The 15,257-nt window shown below is 38.8% G+C and overlaps 3 protein-coding genes across 3 annotated transcripts in view; 1 reads left to right on the forward strand and 2 right to left on the reverse strand.

Moving 5' to 3' along the window:
* Sys1 (Sys1 golgi trafficking protein) overlaps positions 1-12,865 on the reverse strand; it is a 50,018-nt gene extending 37,153 nt beyond the window's left edge. The window contains exon 1 of the mRNA XM_083139255.1: positions 12,800-12,865. Coding sequence (XP_082995381.1) covers positions 12,800-12,834 — 35 coding nt within the window. The 5' untranslated portion in view covers positions 12,835-12,865. The remainder of the gene's footprint in view (positions 1-12,799) is intronic.
* LOC146001660 (transmembrane protein 234 homolog) overlaps positions 1-15,257 on the forward strand; it is a 37,287-nt gene that overhangs the window by 20,459 nt on the left and 1,571 nt on the right. Inside the window, exons 3-4 of the mRNA XM_083139277.1 lie at positions 8,934-9,000; positions 14,414-14,506. Of these exons, the coding sequence (XP_082995403.1) occupies positions 8,934-9,000; positions 14,414-14,506 (160 nt within the window). The remainder of the gene's footprint in view (positions 1-8,933; positions 9,001-14,413; positions 14,507-15,257) is intronic.
* LOC146001647 (p21-activated protein kinase-interacting protein 1-like) overlaps positions 1-15,257 on the reverse strand; it is a 49,131-nt gene that overhangs the window by 3,866 nt on the left and 30,008 nt on the right. The gene's annotated exons all lie outside the window — the stretch shown is intronic.

Genomic DNA, 15,257 nt, shown 5'->3' on the forward strand with positions numbered 1-15,257 from the left:
AAATATGCACCGAACAAAAAAAATATTTCATATGAAAGTATAATAGTATTGTGGGGCAAGTCACCTACGCTACAACAAACCCACCCCACCAAACCCTGGGGGTGGGGCAGGGGGCAACCTTGAATTGTTAAAAGGGAACAACAATTTTTTATTGCAGATTCTAATTCGACGTACGAAAATACGTAGTTTTGTCCGACACATTTCGTTCCATTCGTGATAGGATGGCGACATCCGTTCACCTCACCATCTGGGTGCTTATTTTGAGTGTGTGCCCTCACCTGTCACCATCGGTGTGCCTGTTTTGGGTGAGTCCTCTTACCTCTCATTATCGGGGTACTTGTTTTGGGTGAGTCCCCCTCCTCTCACCATTGGGTACTTGTTTTGGGCGAGTCCCCTTCCTCTCACCATCAGCGTGCTTGTTTTGATGAGTCCCCTTGTTTCTCACCATCGGGGTGCTCGATGCAATTATTCCATGCACCACACATTTCAAGCCATAGTGCACAAAATACAAGTGGTATGAACAGACTCTGCCAACTGTCGCTAAGCGTTAGCATCAAATATGTCAACACTTATGCACTCTCTAAACAATTATAATTAGGGCATATGAAGTAATTTTGCTTGTGGGCAATATTTACCCTGGCAGTGTGTGCCCATCTTATAGAATTATTTCTTCTCATCTTTATCAATTGCATAATCCAATAAAAACGTTCAAAATTAAAATAGTTTAATTAATGATTGTGTTACTATTTACATGCTTTAAAAATATATAATTAGGACTTACAAAGCAATTTTGCTTGTGGGTAAAATTTACCCAGTATGCATGCTTGCATCCTGCAGGTTAAGAAAATCAATGAAATAACAAATTCGTAACTAACATTTTTATTATCACAGGCATGCCCAATGTGGGGTAGGTTGGTGTCACAACCACTCCCCCAATCTCCTGGACTTGCATTCCTCAAATATCAAAATATAGCGCTGGCAATCAAGATGACTATTGCAACCTATTCCCTATAGGGCCTCCCCTATGGTGCAGTGGTAGCGTCGTTGCCTTGTACTCAAGGTATCCTGGAGTTGATACTCGGTGGAGGCACATAGTGGTTTGGATCCCACGTTAAACTGTAGGTCCAGTCCCGATTAACCTTAGTGTGCATAAAGTAGACTTAAAACTAGGGCTGAGCCGATCCAAACGATACAAAATAAAAAGGGTAGTTACCGAGTCACAAAACACATCACATTACATTAGTATTAATGATATCAAATAATCCAAATTATTCTCATATAACATTATATGACTTAAAATGTCCTGTGACATTTTATGTGAATTTTTTTCTACCCCCAGTGGATGCAAAGAAATAAGAATTTTTGAAATGTTGCAAGCATTGTTAAAGTGTTGCAGATACACCGAAAAAATCTGTGTATTATTATAAGTGTCCCTGCCAGAGAAAATTATAGTGTGTAAAATAAAATGTATGTAGTGCATATAGTGCACAGCTTGCACAAGGAATGCAAAATAAATACAAATATAGTTTGGATTAAACTGGGAGGGAGGAAATAGACGTAAAAATATACACAGATACAGATATATATTTAAAGCTCATTTGGCAGCTCTATATGCCTTGCTGTCCATTATTCTCTGGCATTTGCAATAAAAACAAGTCACTGCAGTGTCAGCATCGCGCAGCAGTCACACGGAAGGGTAAGAGCACAATAAAAAAATCCACAATCATCCCTCCCACAGCGACATTCATCCCTTTCCCAGGAAGAGCCTAGCATTATAATAATGTTGGTTTTGAAAACATCACGTTCTTAACCTACAAGTTTACGACCAAGAATTGGCAATGTGTGGTTTCTTTTATTTCCACATAGCGTTGACCACCAGGCAGTTATATGCCTTGGGTCACGTTTGGATGCAACGCTTTCGCTTTAGCCCTGCCTTTGATCTTGTCATCTGCTTCCCAGGAAGATGCATAATTTTTGGAAATGTACATGGAATTCTTGTGCGGGAGCTGAACCTGCCACAAGGAAGGGTGAATGAACTTTTGAAAACGACAAATGAGTTGTTTCTCTTGGCCGCTCTAGCCACTCAAAATCTTTGGTATAATTTCCAGCCCCCGTGGCGGACTGGTTAGTACATCACGCTACGGCACCAGGGGTCCCGGATTTGAATCCCAGCCTGGGAATGGATGTTTTTGAGTGTACATTCAACAATATCATCATATCATCACTCATTTCCATCTTTGCAAATTAGCCAAAAGTGGCACTAAAAGCGAAGTAAAATAAAGCAAATCAATCAATTAGCCTTTGGTATCGGTGAAAAAAATTGAACCGATACATCGGTATCAGCTCAGCCCTACTTAAGACATCAACTCAATCAATCAATCAATCAAACAAACCATTCCCTTTAAAAAAAACCTGGGCATGTAATGATAGCAGAAGATGGGAAAAGATAGTAGACAAATTACAATGAAGATGTGCATACTTACGTGTGGCTGCAATACTTATCATCAAACATTTAAAAAAAAAAAAAGGCAAGGAAATAAAATATGAAAGGTGTATATTGTGAAATCCAAGTTGATCAGATAGACCTGCAGTTCTGCATCACAAAACTTGCACCAGTAGAGGAACCAGAAATAAATGCGTGGGCGTACCCAAAAGAAACTGAACTAATTTTGTGCTGGGCCGAGCTTTTGTAGTGCCGCATTTTGCCGCTAGGAGCGCATAGAGCAAACCTTCCTGAGTCCGTAAGCCGAGAGCCGTCGCTGAAGCAGGTCAGGACACGTTTCGGCGGAGTTTAGAATGACAGCTGTTTTGTGTGATCGTCGTTTTTGCAATGGCTGATTTTCGGGAACAGCGTGCGGCGGTAAAATTCTGCTTTTTGCTCGGAAAGAGTGGAACAGAAACTCTTGAAATGTTAAGAACTGCGTACAAGGACAATGAGATGGGGAAAACTCAAACCTCGTTCAGGTCGTCCTTCCACGGCCCGAACACATGACAATGTTGAAAAAATTCATGAAATCATCAACGAAGATCGACGATGGACCATTGAACAAATTGTGGAGCTGTCGGGAGTGACTGAGTTCAGTGCAGCGAATTTTTACAGACGATTTGGGAATGTAAAGGGTGGCTGCCAAATTCGTGCCACGACTGCTGAACAAAAACAAGGTCGCGTGGAAGCATGCCGTGCTTTGAAAGAAGAGTCCCAAAATGATCCAAACTTTTTTTTTTTTTCAAAATTATCACAGGTGACAAAATGTGGTGCTATGGTTATGATCCTGAATCGAAGCAACAATCAAGCCAGTGGAAGAATTCAAGTTCGCCGCGCCCCAAGAAAGCTCGTCAGGTGAAATCAAACATTAAAACAATGCTGCTTTGTTTTTCGATGTGAGAGGAGTCGTTTATTCAGACTTTATTCCGCAGGGTCAGACAGTTAACCAGGAAGTTAACTTGGAAGTTTTGAAACGATTGCGCAACAGTGTGCGGCCCCGATTTGTGGCAGTCGGGTGACTGGGTTTTCCATCATGACAATGCCCCTGCTCACACAGCCCTGTCTGTACGACAATTCTTGATCAAAATGGTATGATCCCTGTTCCTCACCCCCCATACTCATCCAATCTTGCCTCGTGTGACTTTTTTTTGTTTCCTAGAATGAAAGGAGACATGAAAGGAAAGCATTTTGCTGAGGTGAAGAAAAAAACGATGGAGTGGAATCAAAGATTGGACAAGTGTCTTAATGCAAGTCAGGGACGGCGACAGGGGTGGGCACGCGTGGGCAAGTGCCCACCCAAAAATTCCTGTGCCCATCCAATCAAATTCAATAAGTACATATACTTGGAGATAGCTATATGAATGATTCGATAAATAAGTGTATTCTGGTGTTCATAACATGTATGAAATGTTCACATATTATCATCCCATAAAAAGCCAATTTTGTCATTAGAAAGTGAAAGTAATTACTAGAGCTATTGAAACAAAAACTGTGATTAAAAGCAGTTAGTAGGCTTAGGAGGTTCAAAATTATGCAGGGTATGATCAAGATTAGATCAGAGTTTAGGTTGAACTTGAGGACTGCAGCTCCTGGCCTCCATATACGTATATAAATCCCAGCCTGGGTATGGTTAAAATAATCTCCAAATAAAAGCATCATCATCCTCCAGCAACACAACACATTATTTCGACTTTTTAATTATTATTAGAATAATTTAATCAAGAAGACTTAGATGGGCAGGCCATGTGACACAAATGGCAGAGGAAAGAATAGTTTACATGATTCTTGTTGGGAAACCTGATGGTAAGAGACCAGTAGGAAGGCCAAGACAAGGATGGAGGGATAACGTTGAGATGGACATAAAGGAAATCGTCAAGGATGGGAATGATTGGATTGATCTTGTCCCGAATAGGGACAGATGGAAGGCTTGTGTTGCTGCAGCCATAAACCTTCGGGTTTAAGTATGCTAGAGAGTATAATATAGTTTTAATTAGCTCTGGATTGAAATTCCTTGTGTCCCCTTTTTTTATTTCATTTCAATGTTTATATACCTGTTATCTTGAAAACTCAATATGGTATGCGAAATGTCAACTTTATATTCATTCTACTAATAAGAAGGAATCACAATAATCACTACAATACTGAAGTGAATAAATTTTAGTAAACCAGTTATGTATGGAAAAAGCTACAGAATTATTCAATTACTAATGAGTAGCTTATTCTATTCTCGTCCCACACATAAATTTTGCCACATGAATCAGCCGAAAATTATGCAGTTGAAGTCAAGAAAAAAAGTTGTCAATTTTGTTTGTTTGTTATTAAGTCCACTTTTATGCTTAGATAGGCTAATCGGGAGTAAACCTACAGTTTAACATGTAGTCCGAACCAGTGTGCATTGTGCTCCCACCAGAGGAGGGGGGAGTCGAACACGGGACCTCTTCATTATAATGCGACAGCGTCATGCCATTGGGGAAAAATATACAGAAAGAACTTGCACCAAACGTGGCATTTTATCACCACAGAAGATGCCCCATTTTAAGAGGGTGATTGCTTGATACAAATATTTGAGACTTTAGGAGAACATCGTCATTGTTCACAGAATTAGCTGCATTGATAAACTAATGAAATGCTGTGCAATTGAAACTACAACCTCAACTTTCTAAGAGCTATGGATTAATGAAACTCCATTTTTGGAAGAGTAAGTTGTGGTTGATTTGTTTTATTTAAAGTAATTTTTCTGCTAATTTTGATAGAGACAATGATAAGGTTCAATGGTGATTAGATGAAAGTAACAAAGGGGCGAAAACAAACACATGCTGACACTCAAAATACAAACCCTCATAAATTATTACTTTCACAGTGGTTCCAAGCACCAGGGACTCGTTGCCCTGAAAGAATAAAGTTTCCAGGGTATGCTGCACAGGGTACAGGTTAACATTCTAGTGTGTTCGAAATGGTCACACCATACAACCAAGTCATCTATGAAAAATAGATGATTTATTACTGGCAAGGTGATCAACTTCGATGAATTCCTTGTGCCCTAATCATTTTGTTACCTCAAAAAATATGTTCATGTAACCATATGTGTATTGCTTCTCCAGCATTAGTAACATGACACATCAGAAAACGAATAGCAACTTAGCTAATAATCTCTTCAATTCTGAACAGATTTTTCAATCTTACTTTTTTATTAATTATGAGTGATATTTTGTCAAAATAGCCTTTCATTAGCCTAGGAATACTTCCATGGACAATGAACAAAGAATTTGTTCTCCGTGTGTGCTTTAAATCATTCCTAATAAGACGTTCCAAACATTCAGTGGCGGCGATTAGGAGGACCGGGAAGTGGGGGATGCAATTTCCCCGCCACATTTGTCTACTTTTTGCCCCCACACTATGGCCTCTTTATGCTAAGCCTTTTCTACCAAGAAAAAGTATATTGTCCTTGTCCCTCAAATGTTGGCACCCAATCGCCGCTACTACAAACATTCAGATAGATTTCTCAGTTGTACAAACATTGTAAGCTAAGAAAAGTTACCCCCAATGAGTAAGAAAACTCCTTCAGTCAAAAACTCATATGATGAAAATACTATGCTCAGGAACTTCATGATTGTCTACCATTGCGCTTTCTATCACTGTCGCCAAATACATAAAATCAAGTATGTGCCTTGTATTTGCAACACAAGCTTAAACCTAATTCACATTTATTTCACTGCATTAACATGCATGAAAGAATGTGATTAGAATGTATGGCTCTGCATGGGTAAACACTTCCTTGAAATAATTGTGTCCATCAGAGACAAAGCGAAAGGAAATGGAACAAGATGAGACAATAGATTAGAAAAGATAGAGGAAAACAAGAAAAGGAAAGGGAAAAGAAGTAAGAGGAAAATTGGGAGTGTAAGAGAGAGGGGGATACATACATCATAAATACACATATATACTAGATCATTCCCTGACATTCGCTACGAGACTCAGCAGCAAGCAGCCCGGCGTCAGCGCTTGTCTTTCCCGGTGAAAGGGTTTACGACAGTCACATGCTACAGTCTGTTTTGTTTGTTTTTTTCGCTCTCCTGCCTTCGATCTCTTTCCCTTTCTGTTGACGTTTCAGACTGACTCCCTCGGAAGTTGTGTTGTGTCGTGTCCGTGTGTTGAAGATTGCGGCTTAACATGGCACCACAAAAGTTTATACGTATTACAACAAAGGATTTATCTTGTCGAGTGTTACTTCGGAATGAGGAATTGTGGAGAAGTGCGAAGACGTTTTGCAATGAAATTTCCTGGTGTTCCCGTTCCACATAGGACCACTATATTAAACCCGTAAAAAAGTTTAGAGTAACAGGGTCAGTTCTGAATAAAAGTGGAAAGAAAAATGGGGAAATCTAAAAATAAAGTATACGAAGAGAATCCGCACACCATCCGAGAGTTTAAAGATAGTATTGTACGAGAAATCGGGAGAATTACAGTAGGCGAACTTGCACGTGTAAATGCCAATTACCTTCGGAGATGCCAGGAATGTGTTGCAGCAGAGGGACATCATTTTCAACATCTTCTGCAGTCAAGGTCAGTACACAATATGTAAACTGTAATTTTAATAGCCGACTCTAGCGACTGCTGCGGGCCCCGTTCACCGGGAAAGACAAGCTCTGATGCCGGGCCGCTTGCCGCTGAGTCTCGCAGAGAATGTCAGATAATGCTCTGTATATATGGTCTTACATTTATACTGCCCACCCTAATTTATCAATAAGGAGCTTCTGCTCACCCGGTTGAAAATTTCTGGTGTCGGCCCTGATGCAAGTGGAGAGTATTTTGAAGGGGATTGAAGGTTTGTACTTAAATTGTGAATAAATAAGTTCACAAAAAAATTAGTTCCGTTTCTTTTGGGTACACCCACATACACATAACATTCGACATTTTTTAGTTATGTAAGTAGGGAAATACAAATTCATAAATTTAGGTTTTATGAGCAAGATGGTGCTTTCACAGTACAGCAGAAAGTTCAACAGTGTACCTTTGCAAAATGTGTTTCTATTTACGTATATGCCCTGAATATTTAATACTGTATTGTTCAGTAACTTATACATAAATTCTGTAAAAAAAAGTACTGGGAATTGTTAAATAAAAAAGAACAATTTTCATTTTATTCATCAATATTTATTTTGTCGCCTTCAAAGTAGGCCCCATTTGATGCAACACACATAGGCCAGCATTTTCTCCAGTCTTGGAGGAAACACTTTTTATAGGCTCTTTTCAGTATGGCCTTCAGCTCCTTCCACGAATTTTGCTTTATGGCTTCAATCGAGTCAAAACTGGCAGAAATTTTAGTTTTGGGAACATTAAGAAGTCACATGGGGCCAGATCTGGTGAATACGGTGGTTGATCGATGGTATTTATTGTGTTTTTGGCCTTAAATTCGGTCACAACTGTCGCTTTATGTGATGGCGCATTATCGTTGCGTAAAATCCACAAATTGTTCTTCCACATATCTGGCCGTTTCTGACGGATTTTCACACGCAAATGCATCAATATGGCCAAATAGTATTCTTTATTGACCGTCTGTCACTCTGGAACGAATTCATGTTGCACCAAACCATGAATATCGAAGAAAACAATGAGCATCACCTTGACTTTTAAGCGACTTTGACGTGGTTTTTTCGGTTTTGGCTCGTCTTTTGTCCTCCATTCTGATGACTGTTGATTTGTTTTCATGTCAAACTCGTAGACCCATGTCTCGTCACCAGTTATGATGTGTTCCATGAATGTGGGATCATAATTGGCGCGATCCAACATGTCTAAAGAGTTTTGCTCATGGTACTGTTTTTGAAGAAAATTCAGCTCTTTTGGAACAAGCCGTGCAGCGATGCGTCTCATGCTAAAAATATCCACCAAAATCGAACGAACAGACTCGTGAAAGATGTTAAGGTCACTAGCTATCTGTCTCTCTTAAGCTGGAATGGTGATTATCGAGCACAATTTCCTTCACTTTTTTGATGTTTTCATCGGTTGAAGAGGTCGAAGGTCGTCCAGAACGAGGAATGTCTTCGACTATCTCTCGGCCCTCCTTGAACACTTTGTACCACTTGTAAGCCCATGTTTTTGATAAAACTGATTCAGAATAAGTCATTTCTAACATCTTTAGCGAGTCAGCAGACGAAATTCCGTTCGCAACACAAAATTTAATTCTTTGTCCTATAATTTTGTTCATTGTAAAAATAGTGATGCACTACTGAAGTGGACTGATTCAACCAGCTGTTGTAAACAAACTGGATGACAGATCGCGCTCATGTATGGCATAGTAATTAAGTACAGTGCTACCAACTTATGGAAAAAAAGATTTTTAAAAGATCATTAGCGTGGGTCTTTTAAATTACAAATTCCCAGTACTTTTTTGACACAAGGTATACTGGTACTTACATAGTACAACTAAAATATGCCATTTTTATTTCAGTATTGGGTACCATTTCTTTTGAACCAAAGTGGATCAGTATTATATTATCTGACATTAGGAGATGCAGGTTAGTAATAATGTTGAAAAGTTGTATGGTAAAGTAACATCGAGGCGAGGAAATGAACTACGAGCAGTGCTGGTAACAAAATAATCAGGTAAACCAAACCAACAGTTAACCTAAACTGTGAAAGCAAGGAACAAGTGGACCTTACCTGCATGATCATGTAGATCTTTCTCATTGGATATCTTGGTGGATGTAGGCACATCACAAGAGATGCTGAAAGTGTCCCCCATGCTGCAGCATGCATAAACGTATGCGACTGCACATGTTTCGTGCTATGCGATGCAGAATAGGCACATTAATTGCAGTAATGCACTGGGCAATGTTGGTTTTCAGGGTATCTAAATCGTGGGGATTATTTTCGTACACTTTCCCTTTCAAATAACCCCACAAGAAAAAATTGGGTGAGGTAAAATCAGGTGATCTTGCTGGCCAAAGCCCTGATGAAATCAGGCAGTCATAAAAAAATTCACGCAGAAATGCCATGGTGGCATTGGACGTATGATATGTGGCCCCATCTTGTTGTAACCACACATCTCGTTCATCGGCATCCAAAAGCACGATAAACTGCTGTATAATGTCCTGGTACACAATACCAATCGGTCCAATAATTCGTGATCTGGACACGGCACACCAGACGCTAATTTTCTGCGAGTGGAGGGGGACCTCGTGTAAGATTTGTGGATTTTCTGTGGACCAGTAGCGAGTGTTCTGTGCATTAACATGACCTGACAAATGGAACCAGGCCTCGTCCGTGAAGTACACCTTATCAAGGACAGCAATATTGTTGCGAGTGAATTGTTGAAACCACCGACAGTACTTAATTCGATCACCATTGTCACCTGGTCGCAGTTCCTGAACCACTTTCACGTGATATGGCCGTAATTTTAACTGTTTTGTTGCCTTGTGTACTGAGCCATATGATACGCCCACCTGTTGTGATAACCGCCGCGGTGATTGTTGTAATCGTACAGCGACGTCTTCCAAAACATCATTCGTCACAACTAAAGGGCGCCCACTACGCTGCTTATCGTGCACACTACCATGTTCACGAAATCTCTTGATTAATGCATTAAGAGTTGATTTACTCACAGAACACCTGAAACGCCTCTCAAATTTCTCATTCGCAGCACTGTATGATGTTGTTTAAAAATACTCCTCTAACAAAAACACACGCTCCTCCACCGACAAACTCATCCTTGCAACTGGCGTGATTATTTTGTTACCAGCACTGCTTGTAGTTCATTTCCTCACCATGACTGCTAGCGCCACTCCCCAGGGCCATCTCTTGTGTCGTGTACAGCCAAGACCCTTGCAAACCAGCTTTCACAGAAATTATTACATTATCATCATAACGATGGGCGAAAAAAATATTTGAAGTTTGGGTTGAGGGACTTTTCGATCGCACTGTATAATTTCCATATTAAAGATTCACATAGCTTACCAGGAGAGTTGCAAAAACTGGAAATGATGGCTTTTTGTTGCCAATTGGGGCCTACCCATTTCACTTGCAGTTTCAGTTGAGAGTTCAGAGGTTCGTAACAACATATTTCTGTCTCTCTCTCTCTCTCTTTCTTTCTTTCTTTCCCTTTTGCAACTAGCTAAATAATTTTCAATGGTGTAATAGTCAAGCGATAGATATTGGCCATTGCTTCTTGTTGCTAATTTATTTTTGCCCGACATAGATATATGCCTACGCAAAGACATAGTGGTAACGGATGGTGTTTTCTCTGGGTGTGTAAGTTTTATGCCGAAGAACAGGCATTCCAAGGTCACGAGGAAATTGAAGATTCTCTAAATAAGGGCAATTATATGACAATTCCTTATTTCAAGCACCAGGTTTGATCCCCATTAAAGAACATCCATATATTTCCACAGTACTTCATCATGTATTCAAACATTTTGGAGAAAATTTGAAATACTGTACATATTCAAGACAAGAGAGGGGTGGGGGTTAACAATTTCCTCCTTTGCCAATGCCGTAAGATCAGAATCTGGAAAGGCCACTGGTGGTAACATCGTTGTCTTGTAATGAAAATATGTTGGGTTCAATCCTGGATAGAGGCATATTGCATTCTGGTTCAGATTACATTTTAAAGGTGCAAGCTCAATCCTCATTAACTTATCTGAGCATAAAATGGAGGTAAAAAATAAGACAAATATGAAGGCAGTAGAGTGCTGCAGCGAGAGCTTTTGGCTCAATCGCTTAATAGTTCACATGGACGACGCTTGATAGCATACAGAATTGATAGCTCTATGCTTGATCAGGCAAAACGAGCAGCATACACTTAAAGCCCGGTATTACACATGTAATCGTCACTGTGGTAGGAGGCCCTCAAATATGGATCATCATGTGAAAGATGCAATAAAATTGAAACTTAAGTGAACTTAGTCACCATCGCCATGCTAAAATGTAGTTTATTCTACCTGAAAATGAAATTGATGATTGTGGGCTGAAACTAATAGGGTATATAGATGTTGAAGGGAGTATATATTATATAACCAAGCACCATCTGATATATCATTTCTCTGTTTATACATAACATGCTAATGTTCTGTTGGGACTTTCAGGTCCCATTAATTGTAATTAGTATAATTGCAATGCCAGATGATTTTTTGTTGTCAATCCTGCCAAAGGAAGTCTTGCCCATACATATAAATGTTTCAAACTGCCATTTTGTTCCATAACAAAAATTCAGGCTACAAGAAGTTAATCAATAAAATCTTGCTTAACATAAACCGGATAAGACAATGCCCAGTGTCAAAAGAAACGTACCCTGCATTGAAGGAATGCACCACATAAGTACATCAAATAGCATTGCTCCTTCAGAAGGAATTGAGAATTTGGACCTTTTGTGTAAAATTATATTGTTATTTCAGGGTTCCCATATGAATTTCAAATGAATTTTCCCTGAGTTTTCCAGAGTAGTCAATATACAGTGCAGTGTATTGATTATTTTTTTACAATAGCCTCCATTTTCCCTCATAGCCATAACATCACCACCTTATTATTATTATTATTAGAGATAAGATGGACTAGCTGATTGATTTAAAATGTTTGGGTGCTTCAGCCTTTGTGGCCATTTTGCACCCTTCTAAGTATATGGGGAAAATCCCCTTATCTAAAAACTCTTTACCTTAAAATTAAACAATAAAAAGTGAGTGTAAAGAGATGTTTGAGAAAGGTTAAAAATGCAAGTTGTGAAGGGACTTCCACAGGACAAACATGAAATTTAAAAAAGGCAAAAATAGTCTAAAAACTTCCTCAGAAACAGCATAAAAGGACTGCTCTTTCTAAAAAAAAAATATTAAAACATTTGGTAAATCACTGCCATCATCTCTCAACATGGATGGATGATACATCGTTGGGAAGGTAAAACTCTGTCTGAGGAAATTAAACTCAGCACATGCGAGAAGAGGGTCCAGCCCTTGCAGCAAATTGGCAATGTGAGAGACGACTGTCAGATTCGAAGCAGAGTTAAGATGACTTATTTTCGGCGAGAGAGAGAAAGAGAACAAGGTGAACAAGAAGGTCGCCATCTGCATCAGCAGACTTGGAGGTAGCATCACCTCCTTCATTCCCCTTGATGCCTGCATGACTGGGGACCCAACAGAAGCAAACTAATTGTTTCTCTATTGGTACATATCTGTGTATCAGTAATATTACTGATAATTTTAGCCATTTTTTTTTACTTTTATGAATAAAATAAATACAAGTTGTTGTATGTCATGGTTTTGTGAAGTAAATGTCTAAAGAAGCAGTTCATTATTAAAGTAAATCATACTGGATCACTTGGTTACTTACATTGAGGAGGTGAATGAATGTTCTGCCAGAATCATTTGCAATGGCTCAGTTATCGGAATCAGGAAATTTTATGTCAGTAGTTCATCAGTACTGGGAAATACTTCATATCAGTTCACTTTCTGAAATCAAACTAAATGAAGAATCCCTGTGCACATACAATTAAGGACTACAGTTACAGATATTTGTCTGAGTTAAATAACACCTTTTCCAACTGTATTGCAGTGCACAAAATAACATTCCAAATAAAACAAATATTTTCACACTTTTGAGAAACAGAAATTTACAAATTAACACAATATCAATTAATCTATAATGGAAATAAACATAAATTACAAGCCTATGTCATCAAAGCTGCTTGTGTGAAGAAAATCAATAGGTAGGAGCATATTCTTGCCCTTCGCATGTAGATTTTCCCTGAGAATGTTACTTTTTATCACATTCTCTGAGATTTCCAGGTTTTACCATAATTGCAGTTCTACCAGTATTAAATACATACAAAGTTAAAAAAAAATCACCTTCAATTAAGGATCTTGCCTTTCCCGCTTACATATGTAGGATATACCGTATTTATGTGTGTATAATGAACACTCTGGTTTATGATGGGGAAAAGCAACAAAAAAAATTATCTTCTGTATAATGTGCAGTATAATCCAGGTTCACAAAATGGCTTTCTTGTAGGTTGTAAAGCTATGTCAGTCAAGAGCTAGTGACATCATACATATTCAATGAGTCACCTGTTGCTATTTGCAACAAGAGGAGAATATCCTCTTGTGTAAACAGTAAGTCACCAACCCAAGCCACCTCCCCCCTCTCCCTCCACTGTGGTTAGCATCCTAAAGCTTTCATTCTTAACCACCTTATTTATTCTGTAATAGAAGAAAGGGAGATCAAAATTACGTTATGGATTTGCAGTGCTCAGGAAGTTATTTTCTGTTATTTCTCGCCCAACAAATACTGCTGATACACATCCCATGTCATGGGAGGTGCATACTCGAATTCTGCCTGCTTTTCTTGTCGCAGAACATTACATAGCAAAGTGAAAAATTGTGGAAAATGGGCTTTAAAATTTTATGTAGTTTTGCTCATTTTCTCTTTACTTTTTCTAAAAAAACAACTTTAAAAAATATACTTTTTCCATGACCGACGTAACATTTAAAAGAGGCACCTTCAGGGGCCTCAAACTAGCAGTTAGCACAACAAGGTTTCTTTCATTAAGGTGCTTACACACTCCATATATGTCATATTATTTGGCTAGTAATAAATTTTAATTATTATTTTCTTTCTCCTTATCTTTTCTTTCATCCAAAGTACCACAAAAATCACAATGTTCCTTCATTTTGTGATGAGCTTATTTCAACTGCATTGCACATTAGTGTCGCCATCTTAAATAGAATACTGTTACCATATTCAGAAACTAAGGAATTCAAGCTTTATGATATATATAACATGATAGGGTTCCGTAAACATGAAAAAAATTTCCGTGCATAATACGTACCACAGTTTTTGGGTGCAAAAATTTTGAAAAAAAGTGCGCATTATACATGAGTAAATACAGTATGTATATTCTTGCACCAATTTTGCCTAATAAAATGTTTTAATGTATTGTTTTTCCAGATTTGTCTTTGGCCGTACCTGTTGCAAACTCTCTGACTTTTGTGTTCACAGCACTTTCAGGATTTGCATTAGGGGAACCATCACCTCCGAAAAGTAAGTTAATTAGTAAATGCTTTTGTGTCTTGGTAAAATTACAGTGAAACCTTGATTTTATATTTTTCAGGGGATAAAGCTGAAAGAATTTAAAAATGTGAGAAAATGTAAAATCAAGGAAAACTGTGTTGGGACTGACAAGATTGAATGTAGGGAAAAAATAAAATCGAAGTTTCACTGCATCAGATTTACCTGGAACCTGAGTATTTATGTACTCCTGTGCCAGCCTTATCCCATGAAATTGGGCAGAAATACCTTGGTACCACAAATTGGAAAGCCAAAGCAACAAAAACCAAAATCCACACCCACTGTGCCTTTGTTCATTAACCCAGCCATAAAAGACTAAGTGTCAAAGGAGAAAAAATAAATAAATAAATAAATGTATTATTTTAAAATAAGTTAAAATCCTATTTGGTCTAGGAATTAATTCGTGCACCTGGACAAGAGATGGCGTAACGAGCGTATCGTCCCACAGTTCCGTGTAGCCACACATGCGTTGAAAACTCCTGACAGCGTGCATCGTTCGTAGTATAGGGCAGTTGACGCGTCAACAACAGCATTTTGTAGTCAACTGAACATGGCGCAGTTCGTGCCAGATAAAGTGTTTTTGCGGGGTGTTCTGCTTCATTACTTTAACATGCAGAAAAGTGCTACCGTATTTTGGTGGAAGTGTATGGTGACCATGCGCTAGCTGAGCGAATGTGTCAGAAGTGGTTTGCACGGTTTAGAAGTGGTGATTTCGGCCTGGAAG

Source organism: Lepisma saccharinum, chromosome 1, assembly GCF_977018435.1.
Source record: "Lepisma saccharinum chromosome 1, izLepSacc3.1, whole genome shotgun sequence".
NCBI classification, from domain to species: Eukaryota; Metazoa; Arthropoda; class Insecta; order Zygentoma; family Lepismatidae; genus Lepisma; species Lepisma saccharinum.